This window comes from Miniopterus natalensis, chromosome 11, assembly GCF_054644295.1.
Source record: "Miniopterus natalensis isolate mMinNat1 chromosome 11, mMinNat1.hap1, whole genome shotgun sequence".
Taxonomy (NCBI): Eukaryota; Metazoa; Chordata; class Mammalia; order Chiroptera; family Miniopteridae; genus Miniopterus; species Miniopterus natalensis.
This window is the reverse complement of record NC_142091.1, coordinates 67,371,196-67,386,706: the sequence shown is the minus strand read 5'-3', so window position 1 is coordinate 67,386,706 and position 15,511 is coordinate 67,371,196. Positions and strand designations below refer to the sequence as shown.

The 15,511-nt window shown below is 41.7% G+C and overlaps 2 protein-coding genes across 11 annotated transcripts in view; one reads left to right on the top strand and one right to left on the bottom strand.

Moving 5' to 3' along the window:
• Nucleotides 1-3,323, bottom strand: part of ATG13 (autophagy related 13) — a 29,200-nt gene extending 25,877 nt beyond the window's left edge. For 6 of the 8 annotated variants that reach the window (XM_016204038.2, XM_016204030.2, XM_016204034.2 and 3 more), the window contains exons 1-2: nucleotides 2,966-3,323; nucleotides 2,508-2,624 (exon numbers count right to left, since the gene is read on the bottom strand). The gene's annotated coding sequence lies outside the window, so the exon portion shown is untranslated. The remainder of the gene's footprint in view (nucleotides 1-2,507; nucleotides 2,625-2,965) is intronic. The other 2 variants (XM_016204032.2, XM_016204033.2) reach the window with 2 other exon arrangements.
• Nucleotides 3,324-3,676: 353 nt separating this feature from the next.
• Nucleotides 3,677-12,298, top strand: HARBI1 (harbinger transposase derived 1). 3 transcript variants are annotated; one of them, XM_016204041.2, is made up of 3 exons: nucleotides 3,677-3,720; nucleotides 4,414-5,230; nucleotides 9,263-12,298. In XM_016204041.2, exons 2-3 carry the CDS (start codon nucleotides 4,561-4,563, stop codon nucleotides 9,640-9,642), a joined length of 1,050 nt encoding a protein of 349 aa, XP_016059527.1. In that variant the 5' UTR covers nucleotides 3,677-3,720; nucleotides 4,414-4,560; the 3' UTR covers nucleotides 9,643-12,298. The 3 variants fall into 3 exon arrangements, with proteins under 3 accessions (XP_016059527.1, XP_016059526.1, XP_016059525.1); XM_016204040.2 differs by lacking the exon at nucleotides 3,677-3,720 and adding an exon at nucleotides 3,828-4,037; XM_016204039.2 differs by lacking the exon at nucleotides 3,677-3,720 and having other exon boundaries at nucleotides 4,054-5,230.
• Nucleotides 12,299-15,511: the final 3,213 nt, after the last annotated feature.

Sequence of the window (15,511 nt, the reverse complement as noted above, 5' to 3'; positions counted from 1 at the left end):
CTCTGAAAATGTAATAGCCATAAACCTTTTTTTTGTTAATCCTCACCCAAGGATATTTTTTCCATTGATTTTTAGAGACAGTGGAAAAAGGGTGGGAGGGACAGGGTGGGGGTTGGGGAGAAAGACAAAAAAAGACAGACACACAGGCAGACATCAACATGAGAGAGAAACATTGACTGCTTGCCTCCTGAATATGCCCAGACCTGGGCAAGGGATTGAACTTGCAACCGAGGTATGTGCCCTTGACTAGGAATTGAACCCGAGACCCTTTGGTGCGCCAGCTGACAAGCCATACCAGCTAAAGCCATATATCTTTATACATAAGCAATATAGCAATAAAATACATGAAGCAAAAATTCCTAGAGATACTAGAAGAGCTTGATAAGACCAAAAATATACCTAAAGATTCAACATACCTCAAGTAGATATAAACAAAACTACAGAGGATCTGAATAATAAAACCAAGTCTAATATATATATAGTAGCATATACGGCAAGTCATTCAATCTTTGTTTCTTATAAAATGGTGATAAATAATAATACCTAAGCAATATGGCAGCTCGAATATTAGCTGAACAGCCTACTGTTTTTTTGTTGTTGTTTTACTGATTTTTAGAAAGAGGGGAAGGAGGGGGAGGGAAGAATGGAGGGAGGGGGAGAGAGAGTGCCCCAACCAGGGATCAAATCTGCAACCTTTTGGTGCACAGGACAATCAATGCTCAACCAACAGAGCCACTCCAGCTTAGCCAGCCTGCATTGCTTAATCATGAGTCTCTACTTTTCTTTCCATCAAAAATTAAAAATAAACAAACAAAAATTAAGGCCCTGGCCAAGTAGTTCAGTTGGTTAGAGCATCATCCCAATACACCCAGGTTGTGGGTTTGATCCCTGGTCAGGACACATGCAAGAAGAAACCAGTGAATGCATAAATCAGGGGAACAACAAATAGATGTTTCTCTCTCTCTCCCTTCCTTTCTCTAAAATTAATTTAAAAAAATAAAACAAAATAAAACTTAAGTTGAATAATGGTCAAAACAGTGAGGAATTTTTTAAGTGTACTCTTAATTCTCTGTAATCTAAGCAGCTCTCCAACCAGTGTTATGAATGTAATTATTCATCTCTTTAATGATAAAGTAAAAGGGATTTTAAAAGGAAAAGAAATACTTAAAAACAAAGTTTTAGGGATTTCTAGGCATTACTAAGATTAAATAACTTTTCTCCAGAAGGTGCAATAAATTCTACAGTGGGTGCTTTTTCGAAATAGTAAGAAATATCCTTGAAAAATCACTTATATAGTAGGACTTGGGTCTTTGGAAGCTCAAAAGTCAGTATTTTAGGCTATTTTTTGCATTTAGGTGATAGGCATGCTGCTGAGTCATCATGGAAGATATAAGCTAATGCAGTTGGGTGGATGGGGGCAGGAAAGACAATGAAAAAAAGAGATTTATTGCCCCCACCTCAATACAATACAATTCCAATACTATGGTAGGATTCCACTGTGTCCGGCTGATTTAGTCCTTAACTAAAACATTGTAATTTGAAGTGTTTAGTAGCTGAAGATCTGCAGTTTTTGCTTCAATTTTAATAACCGCTCTTGAGGAAAAATATACAAAAATATAATAAGAACTCTTAGGTGTAAGTACAGTATTGGAAAACTCAGTGGTTTGCAAATTTTATGAAATGTAAATCTCAAAAGTTGCCATAGCCTTAGTTTTATATCCAAAGGGGTACAATCTGAAAACAGTGCATACATTTACATGCATCTTACTATACAGATCAGTATATGTGACACTTGCTCCAGCACTTACTCATCATCCACTGTGTACTCAAAATATTAACTCAGGATTCCATTCTACAAGTTCAGTTGAAAATGGAGTTGAAAACAAAAAACTTGAGCCCAGCCAGGAGTGGCTCAGCGGATAAGCATCGACCTAGCATCCAAGCGATCAGGGTTCGATTCCCAGTCAGGGCACATGCCCGGGTTGCGGGCTCAATCAATGACTCTCTCATCATGGATGTTTCTATCTCTCTCTTTCCCTTGTCTTTCCTCTCTCTGAAATCAATAAAGATATATTTAAAACAAAAAAACAAAAACAAACTTGTAATGCAACTGGAGCCACAATACCCACACGTGAAAGAACACTCATAAAACAACACACAAAAACCTGGAAGTTAATTTAGTGTAACGGAAGGGTCTATTATTTCTTATTATTGCACACCTCCCGTTGAAGATGTTCAATGAATTCTACTACCTTAGGAGATGAGTTTTCAACTAAGAATAAGAAAATTGGTCCTTTTTTTTCTTTAATATTCATTCATTCATATTCCTTCTCCCTATCTCTCTCCCTCTTTTTCCTCTCTCATTCTCTCTCTGGCGGTGGGATGCCCAGAGGAGGAAGAAACACTGAAAGTGAAATGCTAGACTGAACTGACCAGGAAAACAGAACTGAGAAAGTGAAAACAGAGATGAGTTAGTGATGAACCCAAGAAGGTGCTTAGCCACTTACCCAGAGATTTACTTAATGAGAATGGATCGCAGGTTTCCACAGGTCGTTTCCACTGCCAGTAAGAAGATAGTCGTGAACCTTGGGTCCCTTTTTTCACTAGTCAACAGTCACCCTCACCTACATGCGGAGTACATATTTGGCACTCAGCAAATCTTGGTTGAATGAAAGCCTACCTCACTCATATTGGTACCCAACCCGAGTTATGGACTCAAAAATTATCTCCAAAAACCCTTAGGACTTAACCCAAAGAACTGAAAAAGTAAAGACGAAAGCTCTGGGATCTTTGTAAAGACTGGGAACAATCAGGGGCCAATGTAGCCTACACCAACCCGACCTCCCAAAGAAAGGTCAAGGGACTGAGCTTCAGCTCCCGAGGAGGTACCCGACAGGCCGCAAATCCACAGCCTCCCGCCCGGGGGCGCTCACAGATCTGGGGGTATCCCCTCCAAAGTTAGTACCTGCCAAGCTGTGACACAGAGCGTGGCTCGGGGCTCTCATTACGGAGGCCGGGGCCTGGGGCCGGCCGGCTGCGCCTCCTGGCTGAGGGTTCCGCGTTCCGGAGCGGCAGTGACAGCACGGGTCGCAGACAGACACCTCACGCCTCCGGAGGCTCGTGGCTCGTCGGCCCCAGGTACTCGCTCTCAGGGCTGAGCGAGTCGTCGCACTCACGTCGACCCGAGCTCTTTACGACTCTCCTCACAGCTCAAGCGATCACTCCCGCCTTAAACCTAGCAGCCGGTCGCTTCCCGGCGCCGCCATCGTTAGTGTTTGTTTTCATCCGCTTAGGTGAACGCGGTGGGGAGGAGAAGAGGAGGGCTACGGGGGAAATACAGCTGTCTAACTTCAGCCACACTTTCGCTACGGATGAACGCCCTATTTTCTCTCTTTCCTCTTCGAAACTCCCAGAAAAGTTGATTTCTTTTTATACGTCTCTACGGCCAATATTTCCAAGTGTCTGAGAAGAAAATAAAAGCGTAAGGAACGCGGCGTCTGAAAGAGCAAGAACGTTTGTGCCGCGTGCGGAATGTGCAGCGGCGAACCGCAAGCCACTGCGGCAGCGGCAAGTGAGGACGCGGCGTGGGGCGGCCGCTGACGCGGGGGGGGCGGTGCCGCCGTGAGCGCCGTGGCGGATTGTGCGCGACGGCCGGTTCCGGAGGGGCGGGGTCAGGCGGGGCGGGCGCGACTGAGGCTGTAACTCGGTCACCGCTGAGAGGTGGGTGACGGGCTTCTGGCTGACTCGGAGCGGCCGGAGCAGTCAGCTTTACGGAATACTCCGTATTTAAGGCGCCTCTCAGAAGCGGCGGAGTCGCCTCCCAGCCCTAGCGCTCTCGGCGCCTTTGGCACCTTCCTTCTAACTTGTTTGGGCCGCTCTACTTCCTAGCCCTCAGCCTCACGATTGTTAGCACACGATCGACGTCCATCTGCCTGGGTCATGGGTGGTTTTCTCCCCCCTTCTCCCGTTAGACTGGTTTGAGCACCCCCACCCCCCCTTCGGTCCCGTACTTCTCCGGTGGATCCAGAAGGCTTTGGGTAAAGAAACCCGCCATTAGTGACTAATCTCTGCCCTGGGTAGTTAGGACTTGTGTCAGCTGCTTCCTCGCCTGTATAGTTAAGAGCAGACCTCTTTTACCTTGTAGATTATTATGCCATCACCTCCATTAATCTTTTGCTCCTCCCAGTGCAAATGTCAGCCGGAAAATGAGCCACCGAATTACAACTCCCATTATCCGTGAAACCAAAACAAAGACTGTCGTGCAGATATGAGTTAGTGGAGAAAAATCCAGAGTTACAAGTATAGCACCTTTTGCTTGAACAAAATGGAAATTTGAGGAGTTATCGTAACCTTTAGGTCACTTTAAAGTCTCTGATAGGTTTCTAATGTTTTTTTTTCTTTTAACCTTTACAGAGAGAAGATTATAAATGCCAGAGCCATTTAACTGATGGTTAGCTGTTGAATTCTGAAGCTTCTTTAAATACCTTCTTTGACCTATGTCTTCACTGGGAAGAATTCAGGAAAAGTAGCAGGGAAAGAGAGTCAACATTTACATGTACCATGGCTATACCAATAACAGTGCTTGACTGTGATCTCTTACTGTATGGCCGAGGTCACCGGACATTGGACCGTTTTAAGCTGGATGATGTGACTGATGACTACTTGATGTCTATATATGGTTTTCCTCGACAGTTCATTTATTACTTGGTGGAGCTCTTGGGAGCAAATCTTTCTAGACCAACTCAGAGATCCAGGGCTATTAGCCCAGAGACACAGATCCTTGCAGCATTGGGCTTCTATACGTCAGGATCCTTCCAGACTCGGATGGGAGATGCTATTGGAATCAGTCAGGCATCTATGAGTCGATGTGTTGCCAATGTCACCGAAGCACTTGTGGAAAGAGCCTCCCAGTTCATTCGCTTTCCTGCTGATGAAGCCTCCATTCAGGCTCTGAAGGATGAATTCTATGGGTTGGCTGGGATGCCAGGGGTAATAGGAGTGGTTGACTGTATCCATGTGGCAATCAAGGCACCAAATGCTGAAGACCTCTCCTATGTGAACCGCAAAGGTCTGCATTCTTTAAACTGCCTGATGGTGTGTGACATCAGAGGAGCACTAATGACTGTGGAGACAAACTGGCCAGGCAGCCTACAGAACTATGCTGTGCTGCGGCAGTCTTCTCTCAGTAGTCAGTTTGAAGCTGGAATGCACAAAGATAGCTGGCTGCTTGGTAAGTTTGCAGGTAGAAATTCTTCATTTTGTAGCCATAGAATTATGTAGCAGAGTAAATGAAATATGGGAGTCTATAGACTTGAGTCTCAGTCCTATCCTTTTCTTGAGACCTCAGCTAAAAACTTTTTGAGCCTTAATTTTTTTAAATCACCATTTATCCCTGGCCGGTGTGGCTCAGTTGGTAGGAATGTCGTTCTGTACACTGAAAGGTCCCAGGTTTGCTTCCTGGTCAGGGCACATGCCTAGGTTGTGGGCTTGATCCCTAGTCTTGTCCAGTCTCATCCTGGAGGCAACTGATCAGTGCTTCTCTCTCACATCAATATTTTTCTCTCTCACTCTCCCTTACCCTCTTTCTAAAAATCAATGAAAAAATAAATATCAATGAAAATTTCCTCAGGTGAGGATTTTTAAAAAAAATCACCATTTAAGCTCTGGCCAGTTTTCTCCGTGGTTAGAGCATGGGCCCACAGACTGAAGGGTCTCAGGTTCTATTCCGCCCAAGGGCATGTATCTCAATTGCAGGCTCCAGCCCCCTTTTGGGGTGTGTGCAGAGGCAACCAATAGATGTATCTCTCTCACATCATGTTTCTATCTTTCTTTCTGTCTCTGAAAAAGCGGTGGAAAAAATATCCTTCGGTGAGGATTTAAAAAAAAAAGTACAAACACGCCCAGCCAGCATGGCTCAGTGGTTGAGCATTGGCCTATGAACCAGGAGGTCACTCTTTGATTCAGGTCAGGGCACATGCCTGGGCACATGCCTGGGTTGCAGGCTTCATCTACAGTAAGGGGAGTGTAGGAGGCAGCCGATCAATGACTCTCATCACTGATATTTCTCTCTCTCTATCCCTCTCCCCCCCTTTCTCTCTCAAATCAATAAAAAAGCCCTAGCTGGTGTGGCTCAGTGGTTAGAGAGTTGGCCCGAGGACTGGAGGGTCTCGGGTTTGATTCCGGTCAAGGGCATTTACCTCGGTTGCAGGTTTGATCCCCAGCCCTGGTCAAGGTGAGTGTGGGACGCAACCAATCAGTGTGTCTCTCTCTCCCTTCTACTCTGAAAAGCAGTGGAAAAGATATCCTTGGGTGAGGATTTAAAAATAAATACATAAATAAATTAATTAATTAAATATACATCACTGGGCCCCACTTTAAACTTTAGGAATAAGAATCTTGGAGGAAAGAATCTAGACATCCATTTTTAACAGGTGCCCAAAATGATTTGTACAAACGGGTAAGTTTGGAAAACACTGGTCTCTGCAGGATGTGTGGACAGTAGGGTAATATAGGGGAAGATAGGCACGATTTTGAGGATTGACAAGATGTTTAAAAAAAAAAAGTAGAGCCCTGGTGGGCATTGCTCAGTAGTTAGAGCATCTGCCCGCACACAGAAGGGTGGAGGGTTGAATTCCCAGTCAAGGGAACATATCTGGGTTGCAGGTTCAATTCCTGGCCCTGGTCAGGGCCTGTGTGGGAGGCAACCAGTCAATGTTTTGCTCTCACATTAATGTTCCTCTCTCTTTCTCTCCCTCTGTCTCTAAAAATCAATAAAAATATTTTTTTTTAAAAGAGAAAAAAAGTTAGAGAAGATGGCTGGCTGATTGTATCTTTTTTTAAAAAAGCATGAAAGGCCATAACTTCACTTTATTTGTATTTCCTTCCACACAAAACCATCAAAACAGGAAGAGAAATAGACAGGGAAAGGGCTGAAAATGGTTCAGTCTGCGCAGGGCTATTCCAGGGAACACTTGAGACTAAGAAGGCTGATTGTATCTTAACACCATCAGTTTTGTGAAATAGTTATAGATTTTCCAAATCCAGAATAAACTGTGATTCTCCTTTGTTTTCTGAGTTTTGTTTTGTTTTGTTTAGCACATCTTCACTGTAGGTATGATCCCTTCATGTCCTTATTCTCATCTGTCCCTTCAGGGAGCATTACCTAATTCCCCTTTTCTAAATGAACATGTTCCTGCAAACAAATCAGCCGGAGTTCTTATTTCTTCAGCTTTTGGCATAGTCCTATTAAGCAGCTTTGTAAGAAAGATCTGCCAGAATATTTTGTGGATGACGGATCATGTAAGCAATTATAATCTGTTTAGCAACTCTGATCCTAATCCCCTCCTGACTGTCTGTCTTCCAGTGGTACTTGGATTATAACCAGTTAATGACCATGCAACATTTTATAGAAAGTCTACATTAACTAGTTTGTTCTGTATGTCTCCCCATTTAAGGCTTATACTGTTTCTTACAGAAACATTTCACAAATATCATTTAGTATCTCTGTGCTTTGGCTTATCTTAAATGTTTATCTTATTCTCTTTTACAGCATTACATTATTGTTTTAGTGACTCTGAGTCCAACGTTAGCGTTAGTTACTAGCTTCTTCCCCTTCCTTTGCCTGACATATCAAAGGATGGCTGACCTATATTTTGATCTTCTCATTTGTAAAATGAATTCAATACTGTCTAACCTGGCAGAGTTGGGATTGGATAACAAGAGATAATATTTTCAAAATTACCCAGCAGAGTGCCTTCTACATAATAGGTATTCAATGAGTCAGGTATTATTTTCATTATTATTTATATCAGTTTCTTAAGTTCAGTATTTAGTAGGGGTGAGTTTAATTAAAATAGGTTATACTTAGAACAAATAGGAAAAAAGCCAGCCAAATATAAAATTTGAAAGTCTTGTAGGACTTCTTATTTATACTTAAATCTAATCTAATACACCTAAAACTAATACAGTGTATGTCAATTATATCTCAGTAAAACTTTTGAATTACAAAAAATTATGTTTTAAAAGAATATTTATTGATTTGAGAGAGAGAGAGAGGGAAGCATTGATTTGTTGTCCCACTTATTCATGCATTCATTGGTCGATTCTTGTATGTGCCCTGACCATTGAACCTGCAACCTTGGCCTATCCAGATGATGCTCTAACCAGCAGAGGTACCCGGCCAGGGCACAAAAAGTATTTTTAAAAATAAAGTTAATTCAGTTCTTAGAAACATAAGCTCTTAAAAGAAAGGTGTACTATATGTTTTGGAACAGTGCCTGGCACTCTTCATAACTATTTACTGATAGTGAGTCAGAAAAGCAGTTATGCAAGCTGGTATACCTAGGGCCTGTTTGTCTCAGGTTTTTAAAAGGTTTTGCTTCTGTGTGAGACATTTCATCTGCCAGATGTAATGAGTCAGGACAATTCAACATTATAGAAACATTGTACTATTGTGTTAGGACATTGTATACCAATTTTTGTTTTATTTTTAGCACTTCCCAAGATCATTTGATAGGATACCTAAGGGAAATGCCTCATGCATATTATTTTAATTGACTTCTGACTTTGTTTCTTTATCACTATTACTATTTGCATCATTATATCTATGCTCTCCTTGTTAATGTGAAATTCTACCAGTTCCTCTGTTATAAAGGTGTTGTTCTGGTGAATGTAGTATCTAGGAAGGCAGGACACCTAAGTTCTGGTCTCCACCACAGATTCTGGGGCTTTTGTTTTATTCTTCTTAGCATTAGGAGAATGCACTATTATGAAATCCTCTGAAATCCCTAGGTAGTACATTCAGACCTGACATTTTAGTGGTAAAGTTAGAAATTTTTTTCACAAGTGTTTTGAGATCTCATGGCAGAATTATCTTTTTCTCTTGCGCGTTAGCTCTTTAGAGATTTTGAAGATTGGTTTGCTATGTGATAGTTTTTACTGACCTTTTATTACCAGAAAATCCAGGAATTTTATTTCCTCCAATGCCTTCACCTCCTTACATTTTTTCAGACTTGGCTTTCTTTAGTTATCAGCCTTTTTTGCTGTTGGTTTTAACCAAGGATGTTCCCAGCTAAGACTCATGTCTACCTGCTAGTGACTCTGGCATGCCTTCTCTTTACTAGAGCATTTCCCTCTTGGTTTTTCTGGTGTGCTTAGGCTCCAGAAGCTGTTGCATTTTCTTGTCCATTCTCTGTATATGTTCCTGGATTTTGTTTGTATTCCAACTATGATGATTTATGATTTCTTTATGCCTTCCCCACAGGTGACAGTTCCTTCCTTCTCCATACCTGGCTCATGACCCCACTTCACAACCATGAAACTCCAGCTGAGTATAGATATAATATGGCCCACTCTGCAACTCACAGTGTGATCGAGAAGACCTTCCGAACCCTCTGCTCCCGATTCCGCTGCCTGGATGGGTCCAAGGGGGCACTGCAGTACTCGCCAGAGAAGTCCAGCCACATCATCTTGGCTTGTTGTGTCCTCCACAATATCTCCCTGGAGCATGGGATGGATGTTTGGTCCTCTCCAATGACAGGACCCATGGAACAGCCCCCCGAGGAAGAGTATGAGCATATGGAGTCCCTGGACCTAGAGGCTGACCGGATCCGTCAGGAGCTGATGCTCACTCATTTTAGCTAACAGGAAAGGTGGGGAGGAAGAGGGAAACTTTCCAAGAGGAGCTGTAACAAACTTTCCCCCTCAACAACCCCTACACAGTTCCATCATTTAGCATGACTGAGTGTGGACACTCATCACAAATTTACATTTAATCTGTGTATTTTTTAGAAGAGTTGGGCTATGCCAGAATATCTTGATTCATTTGCAATTCTATTAACCAAACCAAAACCAGGACAACACTTCCCTACTATGCATTGAGCTCCAGGTTGAGCATCATTTATTTGAAAACTTAGTGGTTGTGGACATTTATGATTGTGCCTATAACATCAGAGCAAAGGGGAAAATGGCATCTAGCCAGAACCCTTTTTTTGTTTCAATTATCTGGAGATTTCAAATGAAAACAATATTTATTTGTCTTGAATTATTTGGGTGACATTTTAGCTTTTCTACTTTGCTGCCTACTTAGGCATAATCTGAGGCCAGTGTAAAAAATAACTTTAAGTTGGAGAATGGTCTTCTGACATAGGTAAATGGCTACTAATCTGAGTTTGTAACTTTATGTTTTTAAGAAGATGTTAGGAAAGAACAAAACCAAAAATAAACAAAGAATGATGTTAGTGACAGTCTGAAACCTCTATCTTTAGCCTTTCTGCAATAATTGTACTGTGGTTCAGACCTACTTCCTAGGGAGAACATCTGGACTCCAATCTCCCATTTCTAACCCCAAGCAGGAGTTAGAGGCTAAATGGGTTTAAGAACCCAATCAGCTTAAGGAGGACAAGTCAAATATAGATAAAATAGCAATCTTACACTTTATAGGAGATCTAAAGACCGTGATAAATTGGGGGACAGAGGAGAGTCACCCAGGTTTTAACAGCTCATATACATCATAGATCACATTTCTTATGATTGTGATGTTAGAATGTCTGGCCATTCAGATTGAAATTCCTTGTACCAGAGGAAGATTTAAGGAATAAACAAGGTATATGAAAGTATTAAAAAGGAGAGGTAAGAATATTTCTTCATTTGAAATTAATTTTGAAGTTAGACCTACTTGAATATCTTATCTGCAAAATGATGGACAGAATGTCCCAGGAAATAAATAATCCCCCACCATGTCTTATTCTAAAATTATACTGATATAAAAATAACCTGATTGGAATAATGAAAGTGTAAATTAGGTTCACACATTGGTGCCTTTGCTAGGACAAAAAAAGAGACTTTCCTGAGGATTGTCTAGTTCCCAGTTTTTCATCCACCACCATGTGATACCTCTGAATTGTCCCCTTGGATCATTTCCTACCTGCCTTTGGCAGTGTTAATCTGGTGGTTTTCAAAGTAAAGAAATGAACAGCTGATGACAGAGAAATGTGGAAATAAATTGAGGGTGACTCATCCTCAAGATTAAAAACAATTATGGATATTATCTGCTGTTTATTTCTACTCCAAATTTTATTTTCCATCATTGTCCTACGCTATAAAGAGTAGGTCCATTTGGCAGGAGGTTGAGCTTAATGTGTACAATGAAGTCATTGAGATGGGAGTGGACAACAAAGAGGTGACTGTAAACTAGCTCTACTTATTGTGCAATAGAGGTGCCCTGTTACATTTTTTTTCTTTGTAAAGTTTAATTTGTGAACCAAGCTTGCTTTGTCTCCTTCATAAGGCAATATTTTAACTCTCATAGTCTTTCCAAGTTTCCTGAGATGGATATATTTCCCTATAAAACTTTAGTTCTCTTATGAGTATTGCATGAGGAAAGGGTTACTGCCACCCAAGTATCTAAAGTGGCAAGATAGAGTGTGATCTTGGAAAGTGCCTACCATTTTAGCCTTAAAAAACTGCTTTAAAGGAAAATTGGGGTTTTTGCAACTCACTGGATGATGACATGAAGTCTGAGCGAGAAAGACAGTCTTGGAGAGATTTCAAAAGCAATTTCAAGTCTTACTCACATACCAGAGATAATTTCTAAGTGCTGAACTGACTGAACATTGACTGGCAATGTTTTCCCCTGGGAGTCTTTTATTTCCTAATAATTCTACAGAGTAATTGTTCAAATATACTCTTTTTAATCTCTTTTCAACCTGGATCTTTAGAGACCAGGATTTTTTTCAGTTCATAGAAGTGCCTGAGAGGTCCCCTCTTGAGGCCCTTGTTGTGGATTTATAGTGTCTTTGTATGTGCCCTGACCAAGAATCACACCCGTGACCTTTTGGAGACCACATGCCAACCAACTGAGCCACACCAGCCAGGGCAGATTTTGCCTGTTTTATGTAAGCCTCATCTTCCCATAGATGACCATCTGGCAAGCATAGGAGTTTTCCAGATTTGTCCTTAGATGTTTTAAGATAGCAGTGTCCGAAGATATATTAAGGGAAAACTACAATATTGGGTGACCACTTGTTTACCAATTCCAAATTATACAAAAGAGGGACTATAAACATATTCTTAGTTTAAAATGAACCAAACAGCCCGGCTGGTGTGGCTCAGTGGTTGAGCATTGATCTATGATCCAGGAGATCGCAGTTCGATTCCTGGCCAAGGCACATCCTCAGTAGGGGTTGTGCAGGAGGCAGCTGTTCAATGGCTCTTACCATCATTGATGTTTCTATCTCTCTCCCTCTCCCTCTTTGAAATCAATAAAGATACATTTTTAAAAAAATAAAATGGCCCTACCCGGTTTGCTCAGTGGTTAGAACGTCGGCCTGCAGACTGAAGGGTCCCGGTTTTGATTCTGGCCAAGGGCACGTACCTCGGTTGCAGTTTCCATCCCCGCCAAGGTCTTGCTGGAGGCAACCAATTGATGTGTCTCTCTCAGATTGATGTTTCTCTCTATCTCCCTTCCACTCTCTCTCAAAAGCAATGGAAAAAATATCCTGGGGTGAGGATTTAAAATAATAAAAATAAAATGAAATGAAATGAACAGAAATTAGGGGGGAAAAGATTAAAAAAGAAAAAAAGAAGGAAAAATGAACTGTACAAAAAGGGAGCTATTTTCCTGACCCGTGGACTGTAAGGGTTGATAGCAAGTTAATCTAATTTGGGGACAAAAAAAATGACACAATTTTAATGGGAGTCATACAGTGGAGACATGTAAGAGGTGGGGAGGGGTAAAACAGAGGCTAGACAGATAAAATACATACTATTGTTACTAGGGGAGATGGTGAGGAGACCTCTGCTCTTGTCTCCTTGAGGGAAAGATTTCAATCAAGAGAGAAACTGTAGAAAGCAACAAGAATTTATTGGCCAGAGCAAAAATATACTTAGGACAGTGAAATAAGGGAGATGCATAGAAGTAACAGGAGAGCCTAGGCTGGGCAGCTTTGGCTCACTGAAAAGTCAGAGAAAGAAGGGGACCTTGGAGACAGGTTCAGGGGGTAAGCCTTGGACAAGCTGCCACTGTCCATTGCTCCCCTGGTTGCAAGTCTTGTGGGGTCCCCTCAGAGGGCTGGAGATGGCGCTGGCATGCCCCCTGGGGGGGGGGGGGGAGAGTGTGCACTGGGACCTTCATTTTCAGGGGTTTTAAAGTTGGGCTTTTAAAGGAGGTCTTAGGAGTCTATCAATAGAATATTCATTAGCTCTATGCTGATATAACAAAATGAGGTTTATTCTCTTAAATTTGTCTGTCCTTGGGTGTGGTTAGCAAATGGCACTAATTGGATTTCTGTTACTGTCTCCTGGAGTAGGGCGACTTAAGCTATTCACCTTCTGGCTGGGGAGGAGCAAACCCTTTACTCTTCAGTGTCCTTGGTTTAGGGAAGATAGGATTTACTAGGTGGCTGCAAATTGCTGTTTAACTATCTCAGTTTCCCCATTACACTTGTCCTAGAATTTTCCTAGCTTCTCACTATGCTATGACACTATGATTATATCCCTGCCTGAGGCAATAAACTGAAAGTTTCTTTCCCCAGCAATGGAGGGCAATTTAGGGGGAAGACAAGAAAATCAATCAAGGAGTAAATGCTCATGTCCTCAGAGCCCAGGGCACATGCTCTCTAGATCCCACCCAGATTTTATGGAATTATGGGTATCAGGGATTCAGAATTAAGAGTTTGACTGTGAGAATGGCCATGCAGGAAGAAAGGTAAAATACTAACTTAAGTCTGGGGACACCCCTTTCCTAGCACAAACAATTCACAGGCTTTTTTACTTTTATTTTTAAAATAAGACTACAATCTAAAACCCCCTTTGTGATAATCAAATATGAGAGATGAGATCTCGATATTAAGCAGGAACAAAGAAAGTAGACCTAGAAATCACAAGCTAGTAAATTTCAAAACATCTGTTTGAAAGGAATCTCCATGTTTCTCCAGCAAACCATTAAGCATCTATCATTCTGTTGAGACTTTCTCTACCCCTTACATGTACAGCTGTCTTCATGGAAGGGCTGATTTCTTGTCATTCTAGAGTCTTAAATGTTTATACATTTTAATCCATTCATAAATTCCATCACTGTAAATTTATTCAATATAAATAATTCCAAAAGAAGGAAGAGCCCCCTTGGATCTCTCTGCTCTGGGCTGCTCCTACATAACCACACTGCTTCTAACTTTACCATCCAGCCCAAAGTTTGTCCATTACCCCACAGTGCCGTGAGACCAGGCTAAAAAAGAACAATAAAAAATAAATTTAAAAAAAGAACAATAGGATTACAACAGCAAAACATACAACTAGCTCATCATTTTGGCTGCTTAAGGCCTAACTCTTCTTCCTGGACTTCCAAATAAGAGGACTCAAGCTTCAATCATCTCATAGGTTCAGGCCTGATTTGTTTCTCGGAGCCCAAAGCCAACATAAGGATCATTCTCTTCCTCTCTCTCCTTTCCTCTCCACCCAGTCTTACCTTCTAGGGAGTTGCTCCCGTAAGAGAATCCTATCAGAAAACAAAAATCAACAGTCAACATAATAATGAATTACTGAGTCTTAACACCAATATTTAGGCATGGGTGCTACATCCCAGGATGATCTGCCCACCTGGTTTCCTTTTTTCAGGTCTTCCTTCCTGTAGGTTTGAGGGTTCCAATTGAACTCTTGTGATCGATCTACTCTTCTGTCCAAACAGAATTCTCTATAAGAACAAGCAGTAGTGTACTATCACACTAAAGAGATTTATCTGTAGAGATGCAACTCTGCCAGCAGAATAAGCCATCTTTTTCTGTGATTTCACAGAGCAATCTAGCCTCAGCTTCTCCAAAATCTCCATTTTCAGATAATGATTTTAGATTTATATTTGCATAACCTTCCATTGTTTTTCCCAAAGTAAAAGTCTCCAGCTTTTGAAAAACTGAAAACTTCTTGTAGCTTTAAAATTAGTTTCTTTAGCTTTTCTCACTGAAATCAAAGTTTCAAAATAATGCTGTTATTTTGGGTCAAGTTTGAATGAGGGCTATTGTTCTAGACACTACTGCATGTATTCTAAAGCATGTATTCTAGAAGTAGAAACTCAACCCCAGGATGACGGCAAAGGACAGTCTATTTGCCCACTCCTCATATGACTCCAGGAATGTGGAAGAGGCTGCTTATTGAGTTGTTATCTAGTATCCATTTGCCCCTGACTTTTGGTGGCTACATGGCTGCCCAGGATAAAGACTAAATGACGGTTAGGTGTGGCTATTCGACAAATCTGGCCAGTGGAACAAATATAAGTGGAAATGTCCTGTGCTATTTTCAAGATGTGTCCATATGGCTAGGAGACATACCTTTCCTATTTCAGCTTCCTGCTGATTGGAATGTAGACTTGATTGGCTTGAGCTTGAGCAGCTGTCTGGGACCTGAGATGAAAGCCACTTATTGCCCATCTGGCGTGGCTCGGTGGTCAAGCATTGACCTGTGATCCAGGAGATCGAGGTTCGATTTCCAGTCAGGGCACATGCCAGGGTTGCGGGGTCGA